At 42.0% G+C, this 15,675-nt stretch overlaps 1 protein-coding gene across 11 annotated transcripts in view; it reads left to right on the top strand.

Annotated features, from left to right (window-relative positions):
• chd9 (chromodomain helicase DNA binding protein 9) overlaps positions 1 to 13,880 on the top strand; it is a 120,579-nt gene extending 106,699 nt beyond the window's left edge. For 7 of the 11 annotated variants that reach the window (XM_028441790.1, XM_028441784.1, XM_028441813.1 and 4 more), the window contains 12 exons: positions 101 to 149; positions 1,292 to 1,538; positions 1,650 to 1,855; positions 2,976 to 3,830; positions 4,280 to 4,446; positions 4,567 to 4,797; positions 5,590 to 5,767; positions 6,566 to 6,705; positions 6,838 to 7,059; positions 7,826 to 7,975; positions 8,075 to 8,179; positions 10,927 to 13,880. In XM_028441790.1, coding sequence (XP_028297591.1) covers positions 101 to 149; positions 1,292 to 1,538; positions 1,650 to 1,855; positions 2,976 to 3,830; positions 4,280 to 4,446; positions 4,567 to 4,797; positions 5,590 to 5,767; positions 6,566 to 6,705; positions 6,838 to 7,059; positions 7,826 to 7,975; positions 8,075 to 8,179; positions 10,927 to 11,880 — 3,504 coding nt within the window. In that variant the 3' untranslated portion in view covers positions 11,881 to 13,880. Of the gene's footprint in view, positions 1 to 100; positions 150 to 1,291; positions 1,539 to 1,649; positions 1,856 to 2,975; positions 3,831 to 4,279; positions 4,447 to 4,566; positions 4,798 to 4,853; positions 5,505 to 5,589; positions 5,768 to 6,565; positions 6,706 to 6,837; positions 7,060 to 7,825; positions 7,976 to 8,074; positions 8,180 to 10,926 lie in introns of those variants that run through there. The other 4 variants (XM_028441797.1, XM_028441785.1, XM_028441795.1 and 1 more) reach the window with 4 other exon arrangements.
• Positions 13,881 to 15,675: the final 1,795 nt, after the last annotated feature.

The raw sequence follows: 15,675 nt of genomic DNA, 5'->3' as shown, positions 1-15,675 counted from the left end.
ATCCCTTCATTATGAGGCTGAATGTTACAAAGGGTTGTTGCTGAACTGTGATGCTGGACTCCTGTCAGTCCAATAACGCGCTCATTTCTCTTTGATGTAGGATGACGCCTCTTCTCCAGGGGACTTAGTTGTGGCTGACAATGGTGGAGGTGAGTATGGGGACAAAGGATGTGGAGATTAATGGATATGAATCGGTATCTAGATACAAATGTGCGCGATGCGACTTCTTAGACCATTCCCTGGACTTCACCATGTTGCAAAGACACCATTAACTGTCTAAAAGGAGCCGAGTATCGCAGGCCTTTTAAATTTGCTTAATTGTTGCCTGATTGAAACCTCTGTTCTAAAGAGTGGTCTTTAGGGGTTGAATAATTTTGCCAGTGAGGAAATCACAAAAAGGACATTTGTTGGTATATAACAAAAATATTTTTGTAATTTAAGGTGAATTTGTTTACTTTACAAGTCCTTATTTGATCTGATTATAAACAAGGTAAAAAATAAATTTCAAACTTGCTAAAACACTTCACTGCAGTGGGGGTTGAATAATTTTGAACAAAACTGTAGTATTTGTGTGGCAGACAGGAATATGGACATTGTAATATTGAAAGTGTCACTTTCAGTCACTCATTGAGAGTGATATTGTCTTACTGTTTACTGTTTAAGTTGAGACAGTGTGATAAAACAGGTTCCAAATGTGAGCAACCCATTGCTGTTCCTTATGTTGAATGTGGTTCTAAATCACAACACTACTTGTGAAAAGGCCTGTTTTTTGTTGTGCTTTTTAAGAGGCCAAAAATAAGTTGTGTGAAGTGATGCATAGTAGAGATTAACAGCAAAATGTGCACTTTTTGTTAAATTTGCTGCTTATAAGGAATACAATGAATCCTCTACCTCTAGTACCATACTGAATCCCAGCTACTTATTTGCTAAATTGCATCGTATTGCACAAAATTGCATTGTATCGTAATGTGTAGAATTAAAACGCCATCAAATCACTATCAAATCGTATCGAATCTGGAACAAGAGTGAATTGTATCACATCGTATCGCCAGGGGATTCAATGTATCGCTAATGTATCTTATCGCTGTTAGTGTATCAAGGTATGTATCGAATTGTTGTCAGTGATGGAGATTCACATGCCTAATGGAGACGTATGTAATCAGTGACTGAATTATCCTGGTTTTTCTTCTTACAGCATCCCCACAAACAGATGAAGCCTGGTAGTTTTAGGTTAGATATTGATGAAATGTATTCAAATTTTAAGATGTGCTTGTCCTCTCTTTACATCCAGATGTAGTTCTATCAGCAGAGGGTGAAAGTGGCTACTGGCCGTCCCCCTCAGTGTTGACAGCCAGGTTGAGACGATTGATCACAGCCTCTCAGAGGTTTACAAAGAGCCGACAGATCCTCCACATCCACCAGACTCAGTCTCAGGCCCCGCCCACCATGGTACTGCCTGCTCCACTCTGCCCACTGCCACCCACTCTCAACGACCCCTTCAACCCCAAGATGGTGGCTAAGATTGAACGACAGCAAAGGTCAGAGAGCAGATAACAGCTGAGAAACAAGTTAAAAACAGAATATTACTGTTGGCATTACACTGTGACAGAGGAAACATACCTGATTAGATCTTATCACATGATGAACAGATGGACCAGGCGAGAGGAAGCCGACTTCTACCGTGTAGTGTCCACGTTCGGTGTTGTTTTTGAACCCATCCTGGGGCGGTTCGACTGGACCAAATTCCGAGCCATGGCTCGGCTGCACAAGAAGACTGACGAGAGCCTGCAGAAATACCTTTGTGCTTTCACCGCTATGTGCAGACGGGTGTGTCGCCTGCCACCCAAAGAGGGAGGTACGTTTTATAAACAAACACACACACAAGCAAGCTATCCCTTTCAAGCATTGTTAGTCAGGCAGTTGACTAACTGACTTTCCCTACAACACAAAAGTAAACTAGAGGTAATCCAACTGCAGATGTGAACAATCACATAAAGTGCCTCTTTACTGTAGAACATGATGTCTTCTCATGACTGTTGGTGCCTGTTAATATCTCACTAAGTTAAAGAGAAATGCAATTAATCCTCAAGTGAAATGCTCAATCATTCAGTTGCAATTGTGAAATTTTGTTTATAGATGTATATATTAAACAATAGTGTGGCAATGATAATGTATATACTGTATGTCATACATCCTAAGTACAGGGGAGAATTACTTTTGCAGAAACGCACCATCAGTAGAGTAACATTAACCTGTCACGTGACAATTATGTACATATACTGTATAAATGTAATTTTTGGCACTTTATTTTATTTGTTCAGACATCTATTGATGAAAAATTCTATTCAACGTGAATCCAGTTGAATCTGAATTAAAGGATGATTTCATTATGATTAATCACATTCAAAGTAAAATAAACTAATTTTCATTTTTTTTTTTTTTAAAATGTGTTTCACATCAAGACAAGAGACAACTTCCTAAATTAAATTGAAAAATATAACTTTAAAAGAGAGAAGGCTGCTTTCCTGTAACATTTCCTTCACTTGTGCTAGGCAGACTTATTTTGGGGAAAGCTCATTTCCACTGCAGCTCATCAATGCTAGCATGGAAGCACTAGAATAGAATAAAATAGACCTTTATTGATTCCCAGAGGGGAAATTCACAGGTTGGAGCAACACAATAGAATAGCAGACACTAAGAACAAGAAACCATCATAGGATAATAGTGCAAGTATACGACTGTGGGACAGACATAAATTAGAAAAAATAAAATAATAAAAAAACAAAACAACAACAATAACGGCAGAAAAAAACCCCACAAGAAATGTACTAATGATAGAATATATGGATCTGAGTGGTTATAGTTATTGAGTTAATCAGTGGTGTTGATGGCAGTGGGAACAAAGGAACGCCTGATGAGATTGATCATAAACACATACAAGCCTTGGTTGACCTTGTACTTTCTCTCACTTGCAGACTCGTCAGTGGACCCATCTCTGATCATCCAGCCAATCACAGAGGAGCGAGCTTCACGTACTCTTTATAGAATAGAGCTGCTTCGTCAGGTCAGGGAACAAGTCCTTCAGCACCCACTGCTCTATGAGCGTCTGTCGCTGTGCCTGGGGAGCTCTGACTTACCCGTGTGGTGGGATGCTGGTACCCATGACAGAGACCTGCTGATTGGTGCTGGAAAGCACGGAGTGAGTCGGACCGATTACCACATCCTGAGAGACCCTGAGCTCAGCTTCATGGCTGCACAGCGCCACTACAGCCAGACGAAGGCTGCGCATCAGCCTCATACCTCCACCCCTGTCCTCCAATCTCAGTACCAGGCTGTCAGCTCAATGATGGCAGGATCCCCACTGTCTCAGCCCACCCAGAGAGAGCCGGATCCCTGTGGGGTATTCCTCAAAGTGCAACCAGCCTCAGAGGGGGAGGAGGGCAAGGAAAGACAGGGTGATATGTGGAGCCCCCCTCCAGCACCACCTACTCCCACAGGAGAGGAGGCGAAGCCTGGTTCAGTAATGATGGACAGTGAGAGGCAGATGGTGGCAGCTCGGACCAAACCCCTCACTCCCAACTCCTCTGAGAGGAAACCCAAGAAAAGCAGCAAGCGAGGACGTCGGGAGGCCAGGCGCGGCTCCGATGGCTCCTCCTCCAGCTCTTCATCACGCTCCTCTTCCTCCTCTTCGTCATCCTCTTCTTCTTCATCACATTCCCGAGCGAGCTCCTCTTCGACATCTTGCTCTTCTGGCTCTTCTTCCTCCTCCTCATCATCCTCCTCGTCCTCTGATGACAGTGAAAGTGACGGCGAGGAAGTAAAGAAGAAAGGCAAATGTCTTGATTTTTTTTTTTTTTTTTTTAAAGCCTTCATTTGGTTCATTTAGTTAAAAATTTTTACTTGAAGTTTTATACATTAGGTTAGGGGTTAGGAGTTAGGATTAGGTTGAGTTAGGGTTAAGATTAGGGTTAGTGGTTGGGAGTTAATGTTTGGTAGGGTTAACTTTAGGGTTAGGGTAACAAAGCGTTTGGGTTTGGGGTTAGGAGTTAGGGTTGTGGTAACTAAGGTACGACACTTAAAGACAGCCTTCATGACACCCTATTCATTCTAATGACAGGTGTCATGTATAATGACAGCATTATGTCAGCCTTATGTATACCCCTTCAAATAAAGTGTTTCCGAAAAATTCTTACCCATCTTCAGTATTCAGTTAAACTATACCAACCATTGTCTGTAGCTGTTTCTAAATCTCTGTATTGGTTGTCTGTCCCACTCTCAGTTCCTGCAGTGGCCAGCATTGGTGTTTTTGATGAGGACAGCGTGGCGTCTCTGAGCACCACACAGGATGAGACACAGGACATACATGTAGCTGAGAATGGCATCACCAACAACTCCTCTCTACCATTCCAGGGAGGATACATGCTGGCTGCCTCCTACTGGCCAAAGGTAAATCCAGGCACTCTTATAGGTGCATCTAAACTCTCAGACTGTGCACCTGGGAGGCATTCCAGTTCAGTGTTAGTTATAATATGGGAAGTTAAATCATGTGTCTGTGCTTACGTTTAGGACCGAGTGATAATCAACCGCCTGGATAGCATCTGTCAGGCCGTGCTCAAGGGCAAGTGGCCTGGAACTCGTCGGGTGTATGAACCCGGAAGTGCAGTGGCTTCGTTCTACACCACCAAGCTGCTGGACAACGCTAACAGCTTGAGCGAGGACCCCTCCGCCTCGCCACAGGGGTCAAAGGTGACCAAGCATGTTGCAGAAAACAAGGAGTTCTCAGTGAAGCTCAACGATGTATGTTGAATTTTGCCCCTTCTCCCTCTCCTCTCTCCGCTTCGCCCTAATCATAGGTCCCTCTTACTCCTGCTGCTGCTGCTGCTGCCATCGCCATGACCGCTCTTAGCCATCATGTTCAGCATGTCTCCGTTTTTTCTTCCGGTTTTCCTTTGGGGATGATTAGTGGTTTTGAATCCCTGGCAGGAGAAGAGATTAATTTAATAGCAGCCTTCCTCTCTTTTCCCACACACTTCATTTGTAGGGGGCTCTCAGGCATGTGATTACATGCACACGCATTGCTTAGTCATAAGAATATAATGCGGTTGTTTGAAATCTCTGCAGACTCGTATGTCTTATAATCTGATTGAAATGAAGACCCATGCTGTAGGTGTTTGCCTCGAGGCAGCTTAGCAAGCTTTGGGTTCACTGATGTGTATTTTTGTCATTTACAGATTAATTTAATTTTCTTACTAATTGAAGGATGATGTCAGTTAAATACCTTCCACTTTTTTGCTTTTCAAATAGACACTTCAAATGCTAACATGAGCTATCGAATTGGCACCGCTTCCAGCTACAGTCAAAACATTGAACAGGCTTTCCTCTTCCTTGCTACGCACTACCAACTCTGTGTCCATGTGTCCCAGTAGTACTAACAAGAGAAGATCTGAAATGCATTTTCTAAAAACACATTATTGACAAGAACTTTTGTTTCCGATGTATATTTGGTAAGGCAGACCATTCTTGTAGTTTTATTTTGTGTTTGTCCCCTGTGAATATTTTACTCTGCCTCACAGTCTTGTTACTCCACAGCAGGAGGGAGGCCTGAAGCTGACCTTCCAGAAGCAGGGTCTGTCTGTGAAGAGGCCCCTGGACTCAGAAGAAGGCCCACAGGCCCAGCAGCAGTACCTGGCCCGACTGCACGAGCTGCAGAGCGCTTCAGACACTGGCCTGGCTGACATCACTAAAGCACAGTGCAGCTTCCAGAGTGGTGCGTATCCCACACCTCTATAATGGCATTGTGTTCCACCACCAGATGGCAGAGAAGCTTATAATGTTCAATTGTGGAACTGTGAAGCTGGTGTGCATTTATTTTTAACCAAACACCTGTCAATATTGACCACAAATAATATTTAATTTGGTCACTGATTGATGTATATTCATCACTATCAAAAATATTGTTTTTTTTTTTTAGATTATTGCATGCAAAGATAATATAATAATAAAGCAATGGCAATGGGATAACTGGTTTTTGAAATCCAAAACAAATCCAAATCAGAAATAGTGTTTTACTATTGCGTCCCTTGTTGCACGTCCTGTTCTAGTAATGCAGGAGGTTGGTCAGGGTCCAGATGAGTTTGATCCAATCTGATATTGCTTTGAAAAACCAACTCAAAAGTAAGGTGAATTACGTGACCATGGATAGTGAAAAAAAGGATTACCAAATTTGGATACATTTTATCCAGATTGAACCTTTTGAAAAACTGGCCCCAAGGTTTTAGACTCTATGTTCTTTTATTGCTGGTGTTTAGACTCTTTTTAGATTTAGAAGTTTGATATAAGATTTGTTTTCAAAGAACTTTATTCTTAAAAAAATGGTGAAAATCCTTTTATTTTGAGGTATTTGGAAATACCTCACTCATATGGAAATAACTCCCAAATATTTTTTTCCCTGATAGGGAATCACTACTCTAAACACTAAGATTATTTGTGATCCTTTATAAAGTAATTGTGAAAGCAACCACATCAAAGTTGGACCTCATGTTGGACACACCTGCTTCTCCCTCAGCTCCTCCAGGTCCGACTGATCAGATGAGATTAAATGGAGTCATAGATGGCCAACCGCTGGTAAAGAAGCGCAGAGGGCGGAGAAAGAACGTGGAAGGGATGGATCTGCTGTTCATGAACAGAGGTCAAGTTCCTGATCAGGTAATTTGTTTTGTTTCTTGCTTTGAATAATTTGCTTAAGACTTGATTAGTCCAAAATGTCTCAGAGTTCCTCTAATGTTGTGACTTTTTTTTGAGAAGTTGTGATAAAAGTCCATGTGTCTCCACTCCCAGGTGCCTCCAGGGTGGGGTGGCATCGGTCAGGTGGGCCTCGCCATGCCTGGCTCTAGCCAGGCTGCCAGTCTAATCCCAGTAGACACTGACAGCAGGGTGCCTGTTATTAACCTCAAAGATGGAACACGACTGGCAGGAGAGGATGCCCCCAGGAGGAGAGACCTGGACCAGTGGCTGAATGAGCATCCAGGCTTCGTGGCAGACACTGGAGCCTTTATCCCTGTGAGTCTGTCTTACTTCTGCTGCTGTGCACACCTTGGCTTTCAGTAAAAGAGAATGAAGATTTACATTTAATACAAGTCAGATACTCAGATTTTACAACACACAGCTGATGAATAGTTTGTTGATTTGTAATGCAGAGAGAAAAGGGACACATTTAAAACCTCTTCAACCCCAACGGACCCATTGGCGGGGGCAGCTCCAAATTGCAACATCTAGTGGTCAAACATAAAACAAACAATGATTTTGAATCAATTTGACTGACACATTATAGTTACACACTTGTTTCCAAAGTTGTGGAAAACTTTGGCACTGTTTGGCAAAGTGGGCTGCCACCTGAACTTTTTTGTACTAAAATGTGTATCTTTGGCCTTATGTTTGTCATTATCACCAAACTTGCTGCAGTTGATGTGCATATATTAGTTCAATTATTCCTGCTTTTACAGACTTTGATAATGATAATTGGCTTTATATTTGATGTAAATCTCTAGTTTGTTTGGGGTGGACTACAGATTTCTGTATTTAAAACATAGTTCATTGTCACTCAGTATCATATATTTCCAAGGTTTTACATCATCTGTAACCACTAAGGGTCCTACTTCACTCTGAACAAAATTTTGCCATGTTGGTCATGTTATTTGTTATGCGTATGAGATTTTCAACGAAAAGTGGCTGGGGCTTAAGAGGTTAAACAATGAGAGACAAACAAAAGCTTCATATCCTCCACTTCTCCTCTCTCCAACACTTGCTTGTTTGATTCTATGTTCAGGAAGTAAATAAGATGCAGATGCAGTTCCACTTCCAGGATGGTCGACCAAAGCAGAAGAGACATCGCTGCAGGAACCCCAACAAGATTGATGTCAACAGCCTGACTGGAGAGGAGCGAGTGCAGATCATCAACAGGAAGAATGCTCGCAAGGTGGGTTTGTGGCTCCACCTATCATAGATTGTTTAATAACATGTGCTCTAGTATGTACCACAGCAAACACTGTGTAAATTAAAACTCTCACTTGTGCAGGTTGGTGGAGCTTTTGCTCCTCCTCTGAAGGACCTTTGTCGGTTCCTGCAGGAGAACCCTGAATATGGAGTCCCACCAGAATGGGCTGATGTGGTCAAACAGTCTGTGAGTAAAACACACATCATACTAACGGAAGAGCTTATCTACTAGATTACAGGGAGTAAACAGCTTTTAGGTTAACTTATTGTTATTATAGAAATGAATCCCTCCTTCCATACATGTTTACCTGTCTGAAATGGTTTGTCATTTTTATTACAATTTGCTGTTGGAGTATCATGAGCTCTTGACTGCAGAGAATAAATATGAGTCTTATTTGGGGTCAAAGACGTGGTGTAATCTTCATCTGATGATTGTAATCACTAATCAGGTGTGTATGGCTGAGCTCCCACTCTTGTCTTTACTGGATGTATTAGACACGCTGAGAGTTTAAAGTTGGCCTTGAGCGCAGAAGTTTTGACGCACACGACAATATCGGCATCGTAATGAGAGATGTTTCTGAGTCAGCTCATTGTAAGGCAGTGATGTAGTCACTAAACACCCATGTGAATTAATGGAATAGGGTTTAGATGAGGTAATCATGTTTAATTCTAACCCAGGAAAGACAACCAGGTACATTCCTGGGATGCTTGGTGTAAATACTCCTAATGGCCAAGGTTACATGATGTTTTTTTTAAAAATTGGAATGAATTATTCCAAATGAAATTAGGAATAATTAAAATGTTCTGCTTTGTGTTTACATGGAAATAGTAATTCTGAATTGAGGTTTACATGAAAAACAGGTTTATTCGGCTTATCAGGAAAAAACACACAACAAACCTTTTCTTTTTGGCTACAACATAGAAGCAGCAGTTCAACTATTACATACTATTAGACTTTGGTCCGCTGAGCAGGAGAAGGAGATAGAGTAGTGGACAAAGGAGGCAGATGACTGAACTTTGGTCAATCAAAGCCAGCAGTTAAAGCAACAGCTGTTCTACCTCCACTATACAGGACTTTACAGAACTTCATAATGATCCGCAAGTTTTTAGAATCAGAATCAGAATCAGCTTTATTGACCAGGTACAGTTTAGAACAATACGAGGAATTTGACTTGGTAGTTGCAGTGAAAGAAGACACATCAACACACCGGAGCAGCCTTTTGCGGCGCCCACATATTTAGGTGAAGAAGGGATCAACAACAGGAGGAGAGGAGGGGTGAGGGGAAAAAAACTGCCAGTTTGAAACTGATTTCCTTAAACAGAGAAAGCAGTGTGAAACCAGGAAAAAAAACCGCCTCTGCAAACATAAATGTAAGCATGACACAGTCAAACAACTCGAGACAAGGCATGTGGGAAGGGTTGGGTGGGAGGTTGGCTGGGGGAGGGGGTCAGGTGGGAAGAACAGCAGGATTCCAGCTATTTGGGGACATGGGCGTGCTGCCAATGGGCGCTGCAACCACGCCTCCATGCAGCTGCGGATGGGAGGTGGGGAAAGATGGCCAACGAGGCATTTGAAGTTGAAGACCTGTAGCTGCGTTACTGACAACCAGATGACGTGTGGAAAAGTTCAGCATCAACAGTTCCAGGTGGGAATGTAGGGAAGGAGCGGGGGGAGGGAGTGGGGGTAAGAGCCGCCGTCTGCAGAAACTTCCTGGTGATAAGAGATGAGACAACCTTGGCTTTAGCCTTGGCTGGCTGGGGAGCCGAAAGGGAGATAAGCAATGTGATTTGATACAGGCTATGTCAATTTCAATAGCCTTCTGTCCTGGGTCTCTCTGCTGTAATCCAATGAATGGCCTAGTTTCCACTTCCAAGCCAGGTCTCCAACTTCTCCCAGTTGTTATCCATAATGCGTAGACGATCCAAAAGCAGCTCTTGCTTGCTTTTGATATCGATCAACACATGAGTCTGAGTGTTCAGAGCCCTGCTACATCCTTCAGAAATCACTGGCAGCTTTTCCAAAACAGTCGCCAGCGTAGTACGGACTTTTCGATAGATGAGGAAGCCACCAGCTCCGATCAGCAGCATGCCTACTATCATTATTCCAATCATGTAGATGTCCTCCACGTCTTCCACGGAAAGGATGGACAGACACACAACTCGCCACTTGTTCCAAGGGTCGAGGGTGTATCCAGCCGCAAACGTCCCGCTTGGACATGCGGGTTCACCACCCCCGGTTCTTTTTGTCGAAAAAATCTGATCGATAGCACTGAGAGACCAACTAATTAATTCCATTATTCCGGTTTTGGATGAGTTACAGAGAGAGGCTCTTGTTAGGCTCACAAGACCAGACAAAGCAGCAGCTGGGAGAGAGATAAGAAGGAAGGAGGGAGAAACAGAGAGTGCGACTGTCCTCGTTGAGAGAAGCAAGAAGAAGTGAAGTGAAGTTCTGTGTTTTGTTTGCCAGTGTCTGTGTGTCCGTGTGAAGGTCCGCACGTTTATGCTTCCATCCATCCACTCTTTTCATTATATCCATATATTCTAAGACTCTTATTAAATAAATAGTGTCAGCTCAAGTCCGGGTGGCAATCTTGAATTATGTTGTCACCAGCGCATCATCGCGACATGGAGAGCATGCGCAGAATGACTGGAATAAGTTTAAAGTGGAATTAAGTGTTTACAAGGTCACTTTAAAGAGGTTTTTAAAGAGATTTAACTTTTATTCTGAATTGAAGGGGAATTTAATGGGTGGAGCTCTTATACAAGCCCTTTGGGCTTCATTCCCTCCTTTTACCTTTATTGTTGTTTTTTTTAATGTATGCTAAATAAATAAATGAAATTAAAGCTCTCATGTAAACGTGGCCATCGTTCACCTTTATTAGCCCATGGTGTCCATTCCTGCTAACTCTGTGTATATAAATGTGATCTGTTCAGGGCTACCTCCCAGAGAGCATGTTTGACCGGATCCTGACAGGACCCATTGTTCCAGAGGAGGTGAGCCGACGTGGACGACGACCCAAGAACCCTCTGGCTAAGGCAGCAGCAGGACCCACATCCAGCCCCGGGTCCTCTGGCCTGGGACTGAACCCTCTGCTGACCAACGGCCTCATGTCGGGGATGGACCTGAACAGCCTGCAGGCGTTACAGCAGAACCTGCAGAGCCTCCAGTCACTGCAGCTCACTGCCGGCTTGATGGGGCTGCCCACTGACTCGGGGAACCTGGCCGCCAGCAACTTGGCTGCCATGTTTCCTATGATGCTCTCTGGTATGACTGGGTTGCCAAATCTTCTGGGTATGAGCAGCCTTCTAGGGAAAGCTGCTCAGGACGGCAGCTCTGATGAGAAGGTGAAAGGGAGTGTGAGCAGAGCAGCCGCTAACACCTCAGACTGCAAAGGAGAAAGGACAGAAGGCACCAACACAACTCCTCCCTCTGTTTCCTCCTTTTCTTCCTCTGCCACCACCACTACCACCACCACCACCACACAAAGTGCTTCAGCTGCCTCTGCAGCCTCCACTCACCCACTGTCTCTTAACCCTTTGCTACTGTCCAGTATGATTTACCCAGGGATGCTTCTCACTCCAGGCCTTAACCTCCCTGTGTCCACCTCTCAGCCACAGAGCTCAGACACTAAGCCCGCCGCTGTGCCTGCTCCTCCTCCTTCTGCTCCCCCAAGACCATCAGCAGAGCAGCCTCAGGCACCAAGGGACAGAGAGGTAGAGGTGGAGGATGAGGATGTAGAGGAGGGTTTGGAGGAAGACGAGGAGGAGGATTCTGCAGAAAAAGACAACAGTGGTCCTGAAGGTTCTGGAAAAGCAGATTCATCTTCCTCAGACTCTGGAAGCTCTTCGTCATCCTCAGACGATTCAGACTCCAGTGATGAGGACTGAACCCAAGATTATATATATATATATATATGATATAATATTATATAAATTTATTTATGTAACGCCTAGAAATGTATACAAATATTCAAATATACTTGGATTTTTCCAGCACTTATGTTGCAATTTCTCTACCTGTAAATATAAGAACTAATTATGAAGTTGTAATAAATACTAAAAAAAAAAAAAAAAAAAAAAAAAAAAAGAAGATAAAAAGTGGCTTAAAGAAAATGTCAGTGTTTGTTCATAAGGTACATACAGTCTTGTTTTGAAACATTTTGCATGTCAGACTTTAGTAGATTTCTGAGCTCTGTGAACTTGTATCATGCAATTCTGTTCAATTGCTACAAAAAGGCATTATTGTAATTATGTCAGGAGTAATTTTATTAAAAAAAGAAAGAGAAAGAAAGAACTGAAACGACATCTGTAATATTAATATATTTTAATTGTGGAATGTTTGGCTTGGTGGGGGGTAGAGGGGGGGGCATAACTGACAAACACTTAGTGGTTTATTCTGTAAATACTTTGACAGATGTGTCGACACTTGCGTTTTGCAGGCCATACGTTGGATATGTCAGCAATAACTTGGGCAGCTATTGAATGTCAGTGAAGCTGTAGATTCTCTCGTCTGCCATTGTTCTGCACAAACTCTCACAGCCTCACCAACCTGGCGCCCCCACATTCTCCTCAGTGCTAAAGCTCTGTGGCGTTTGGAAGAAGAATTTGAACGATTTCTATGTCCAACAGCATTTGAATTTATTTATTTTTTCCCCCAATCCGTGTCCAGCTTTTAAACCTCTCGCCTCACACACACTTTGAAGCTGCGCATTAGCTCACTACAGTAAACATGGTCTTCCCGTCTTTATCTGATGATTCAAAGCCTTTTCAATGATTGGGATGGAAAAACCTTTATCTAACAAACCTTTGTGCCAAACAATAGCAACAATGATCTACTGTTTGATGATCCCTTTAGGGTCACTGCAGTGTTGGGAGATCTGAGAGGTAAACTAATGTTTACCATGAACACTAGAGCCCCAGCTAATGTATCAGCACGTTTCCTATAAATGAATCTACTGACCTCACTGTGTAAATGCTCATACATGGCTTTTATCAACTGTCCATTGAGCACCGCCCTATAGTAAAAGGGCATTTTAGAGCCACAATATGGAGGAGGAAAAAAAAAAAACACTTTTTAACTTTAATGAAAGGTGAAATACTGAGATTTATGATGGAATTGTCAAAAAAAATTGCACAGAAATAATGTAAAAAAAGATAAAACAATAGTCCATGCTAATGATGAAGCACAATTTGGCACAAGTGAATTGAATTAAAAAATGTAAAACACAAAAAGAACAAAAAAATATTCTACATTTTTTGTAATTTTTAAGTAGAACGCTTGGAATGCTATCTTCATCTAATACAACATTTAGATACATGTTTACCTCTATTATTGTTTCTTTTTTAATTTATTTTAACCAATGTGAAACATTTCAGAGGTCCTACTAAGAAAAAAAAAACTTCTAAGAAAATGAGCATTTTGATGTGTGAGTAGCTCCTCTCTGGTATCTACAGCTTCTACGTCTGAATGTTGTAGAGCACGTAAGCTACCCCAAACCACCTTACAAATGTTATTTAACGTTAACTGTGAGGGATCCAGGCTGCCACGCTTTCAATGTGTTCATACAAAAACATTTGCGGCACAAAGCACAAATAGTTTCTAATGGCTAAGATTGTAGTGGCCGTGAATAGTGTTGAATTTGACACAATGCCCGACGAGTTAGCTTGAGACAAGGGCTCGATGACAACGTAGCTGGAGTTTGGGATTGAATTTGTCTTGTTTTATTTCATTTGAACTTTCTTCTCTGACTGAACAGAGCCTTGGCTTGACGTAGAAGTGCCCTTAACCTCACCGTCTCATTCAGCATGTCGTACTTTGTGCTCACTTTGGCGCGTATTCTGCATTCCCCCCCCCTCACATGTGTCCATTTCTAAAGCTGTAACTGGGAATGATGTGCTTACACTGGAGGCTGCCTGGGCACATTGTTTTTTTACGTTGTTACCTCTAGCACAGCAGTGCTCGCTCTAGGACTGTTAGACACACAAACTGTTGTCTCAGCTTTGGTTTGAACTACAGCTGTAGCATTGCTCTCCCATCTGCACAGTCTGAACACAAAGCCTGAAGACATGTCTGATTTCTAATGTTGCTTCACCATAGTCTGGTATGCCTGTTCCACATTCAACTTGTCATGGGTTTTGCTTGCAATGCAGCAGTTTTTCTTATTTGTTGTAGAAAACAGTAAATTATTTTTCATGCTACTGTCATTCTTTATATGCGCACTTCTGCTCTCTTTAAACTTGTAGTGCCCTTAAGCGAATGCATAGTCACTGTTATGTGTTGGCTCAATGGACTGAAGACTGTGTTGAATCGTGGCGGATTCAAACAGGAGACAGAAATATAATGGGACTCGTTTTTCTTCTGCTTTGTTGTTTAGGTTTAGTGTACCGGGACTCCCTCTGAACTAAAGAGTCTGTGCTGGAACTGTGTTAAAATACAAACTTATATCAACAATGACCAGTATGCAAGAGGAAAGAGAAAAACGCTCTACTGCTGTATGGGGAGGGTTTTCTGCTCAGTTTCTGGTTATAACCACTGAGAAGACAAAGCTAAACATCCTGGGTTTTATTTTATTTTATTGAAAGTTTATTGATAATCACTGGTCAGTTCCTTTTTTTTCTGCTCTCTTTTTTTGGACAGGTGTAAAATTTGCAATTTGTGGTTTGTGTAGTCATTATTCTTGATGTAGTACAGGAAAAGCGGCGCGTCTTAAAAGTCCTTTGTAATTTATTGGATTACTTTCTATGATGTTCTATAGAGGAAATTGAGGTTTAATTATTTTTTATTAAACTTATTCTTCTGACTATCAGTGACGTCTGTCTTTGTCTTTTAATTTACACAAAGTACCTGGGACATGGAAAAATGCTCTAAGTAGGAAATCCCAGAATAATAAGACTGAATAAAAATATCTCTAAGACGCAATGTTTTTTTTTTTTTTTTTTGGCAAAATTATAATGCATCCAAATAATATCATAATGACTTGCATTGTATTTTTATTGTAATAGTTTTTAAAGCTTTGGTGTCGGTCAAACTCAAGGCCCGAGGGCCAAATCTGGCCCTTGAGAGCATCGTATTCGGCCCGCAGGAGAAAGAATCGTTGTATAAATGGCCGATTAATTCAGTTGTAGATATCTCAGCCTCTCCAAATACACAAATTCATATTTTTAATACATTATGACAGTCGTTTTTAATCTCAAGTTGTTGGGAGAACTCTCACTTCTTGTTACAAACTTTCTATATAATTTATACCTGGAAGTGCAAACTAGGACTCATTAATGTTGAAATTGCTCTTTTTTCCCCCCTCCTCAAAGCTGCAGTCCACTTGAGATGAAACTGGTATATGACCATGAAGGAAAACAAGTTTGAAAGCCCTGATATATATATTTGTATGTATTTGAGCAACAAAACAAATGTGGGTATACAGTGAAAACGTGTGCCAGATATTCTTGCTATAGAGGGTTTTCAAGGTGCATCATCAAACCAGAAGTTGCCGTATAGGAGGTCCTCAGCAAGTTTTATAGACTGCAAAAAGTTATAACAAATCAGGGAGAACAGTGTCAAAAGTTATCAGAGGTTAGTGAAGCTAAACCAGGATCTACGAGGCAAAAAAATCTGGACAACATCCAAATTTGTTCGGCCCATTTCTTGTCAAGTAAGTGAATTGTTGATAGCAGCGGCTCTGAACT

This window comes from Gouania willdenowi, chromosome 3 (genome assembly GCF_900634775.1).
Source record: "Gouania willdenowi chromosome 3, fGouWil2.1, whole genome shotgun sequence".
Taxonomy (NCBI): Eukaryota; Metazoa; Chordata; class Actinopteri; order Blenniiformes; family Gobiesocidae; genus Gouania; species Gouania willdenowi.
Note: the sequence above shows the minus strand (reverse complement) of the source record. Positions and strands in the feature narration are given on the sequence as shown.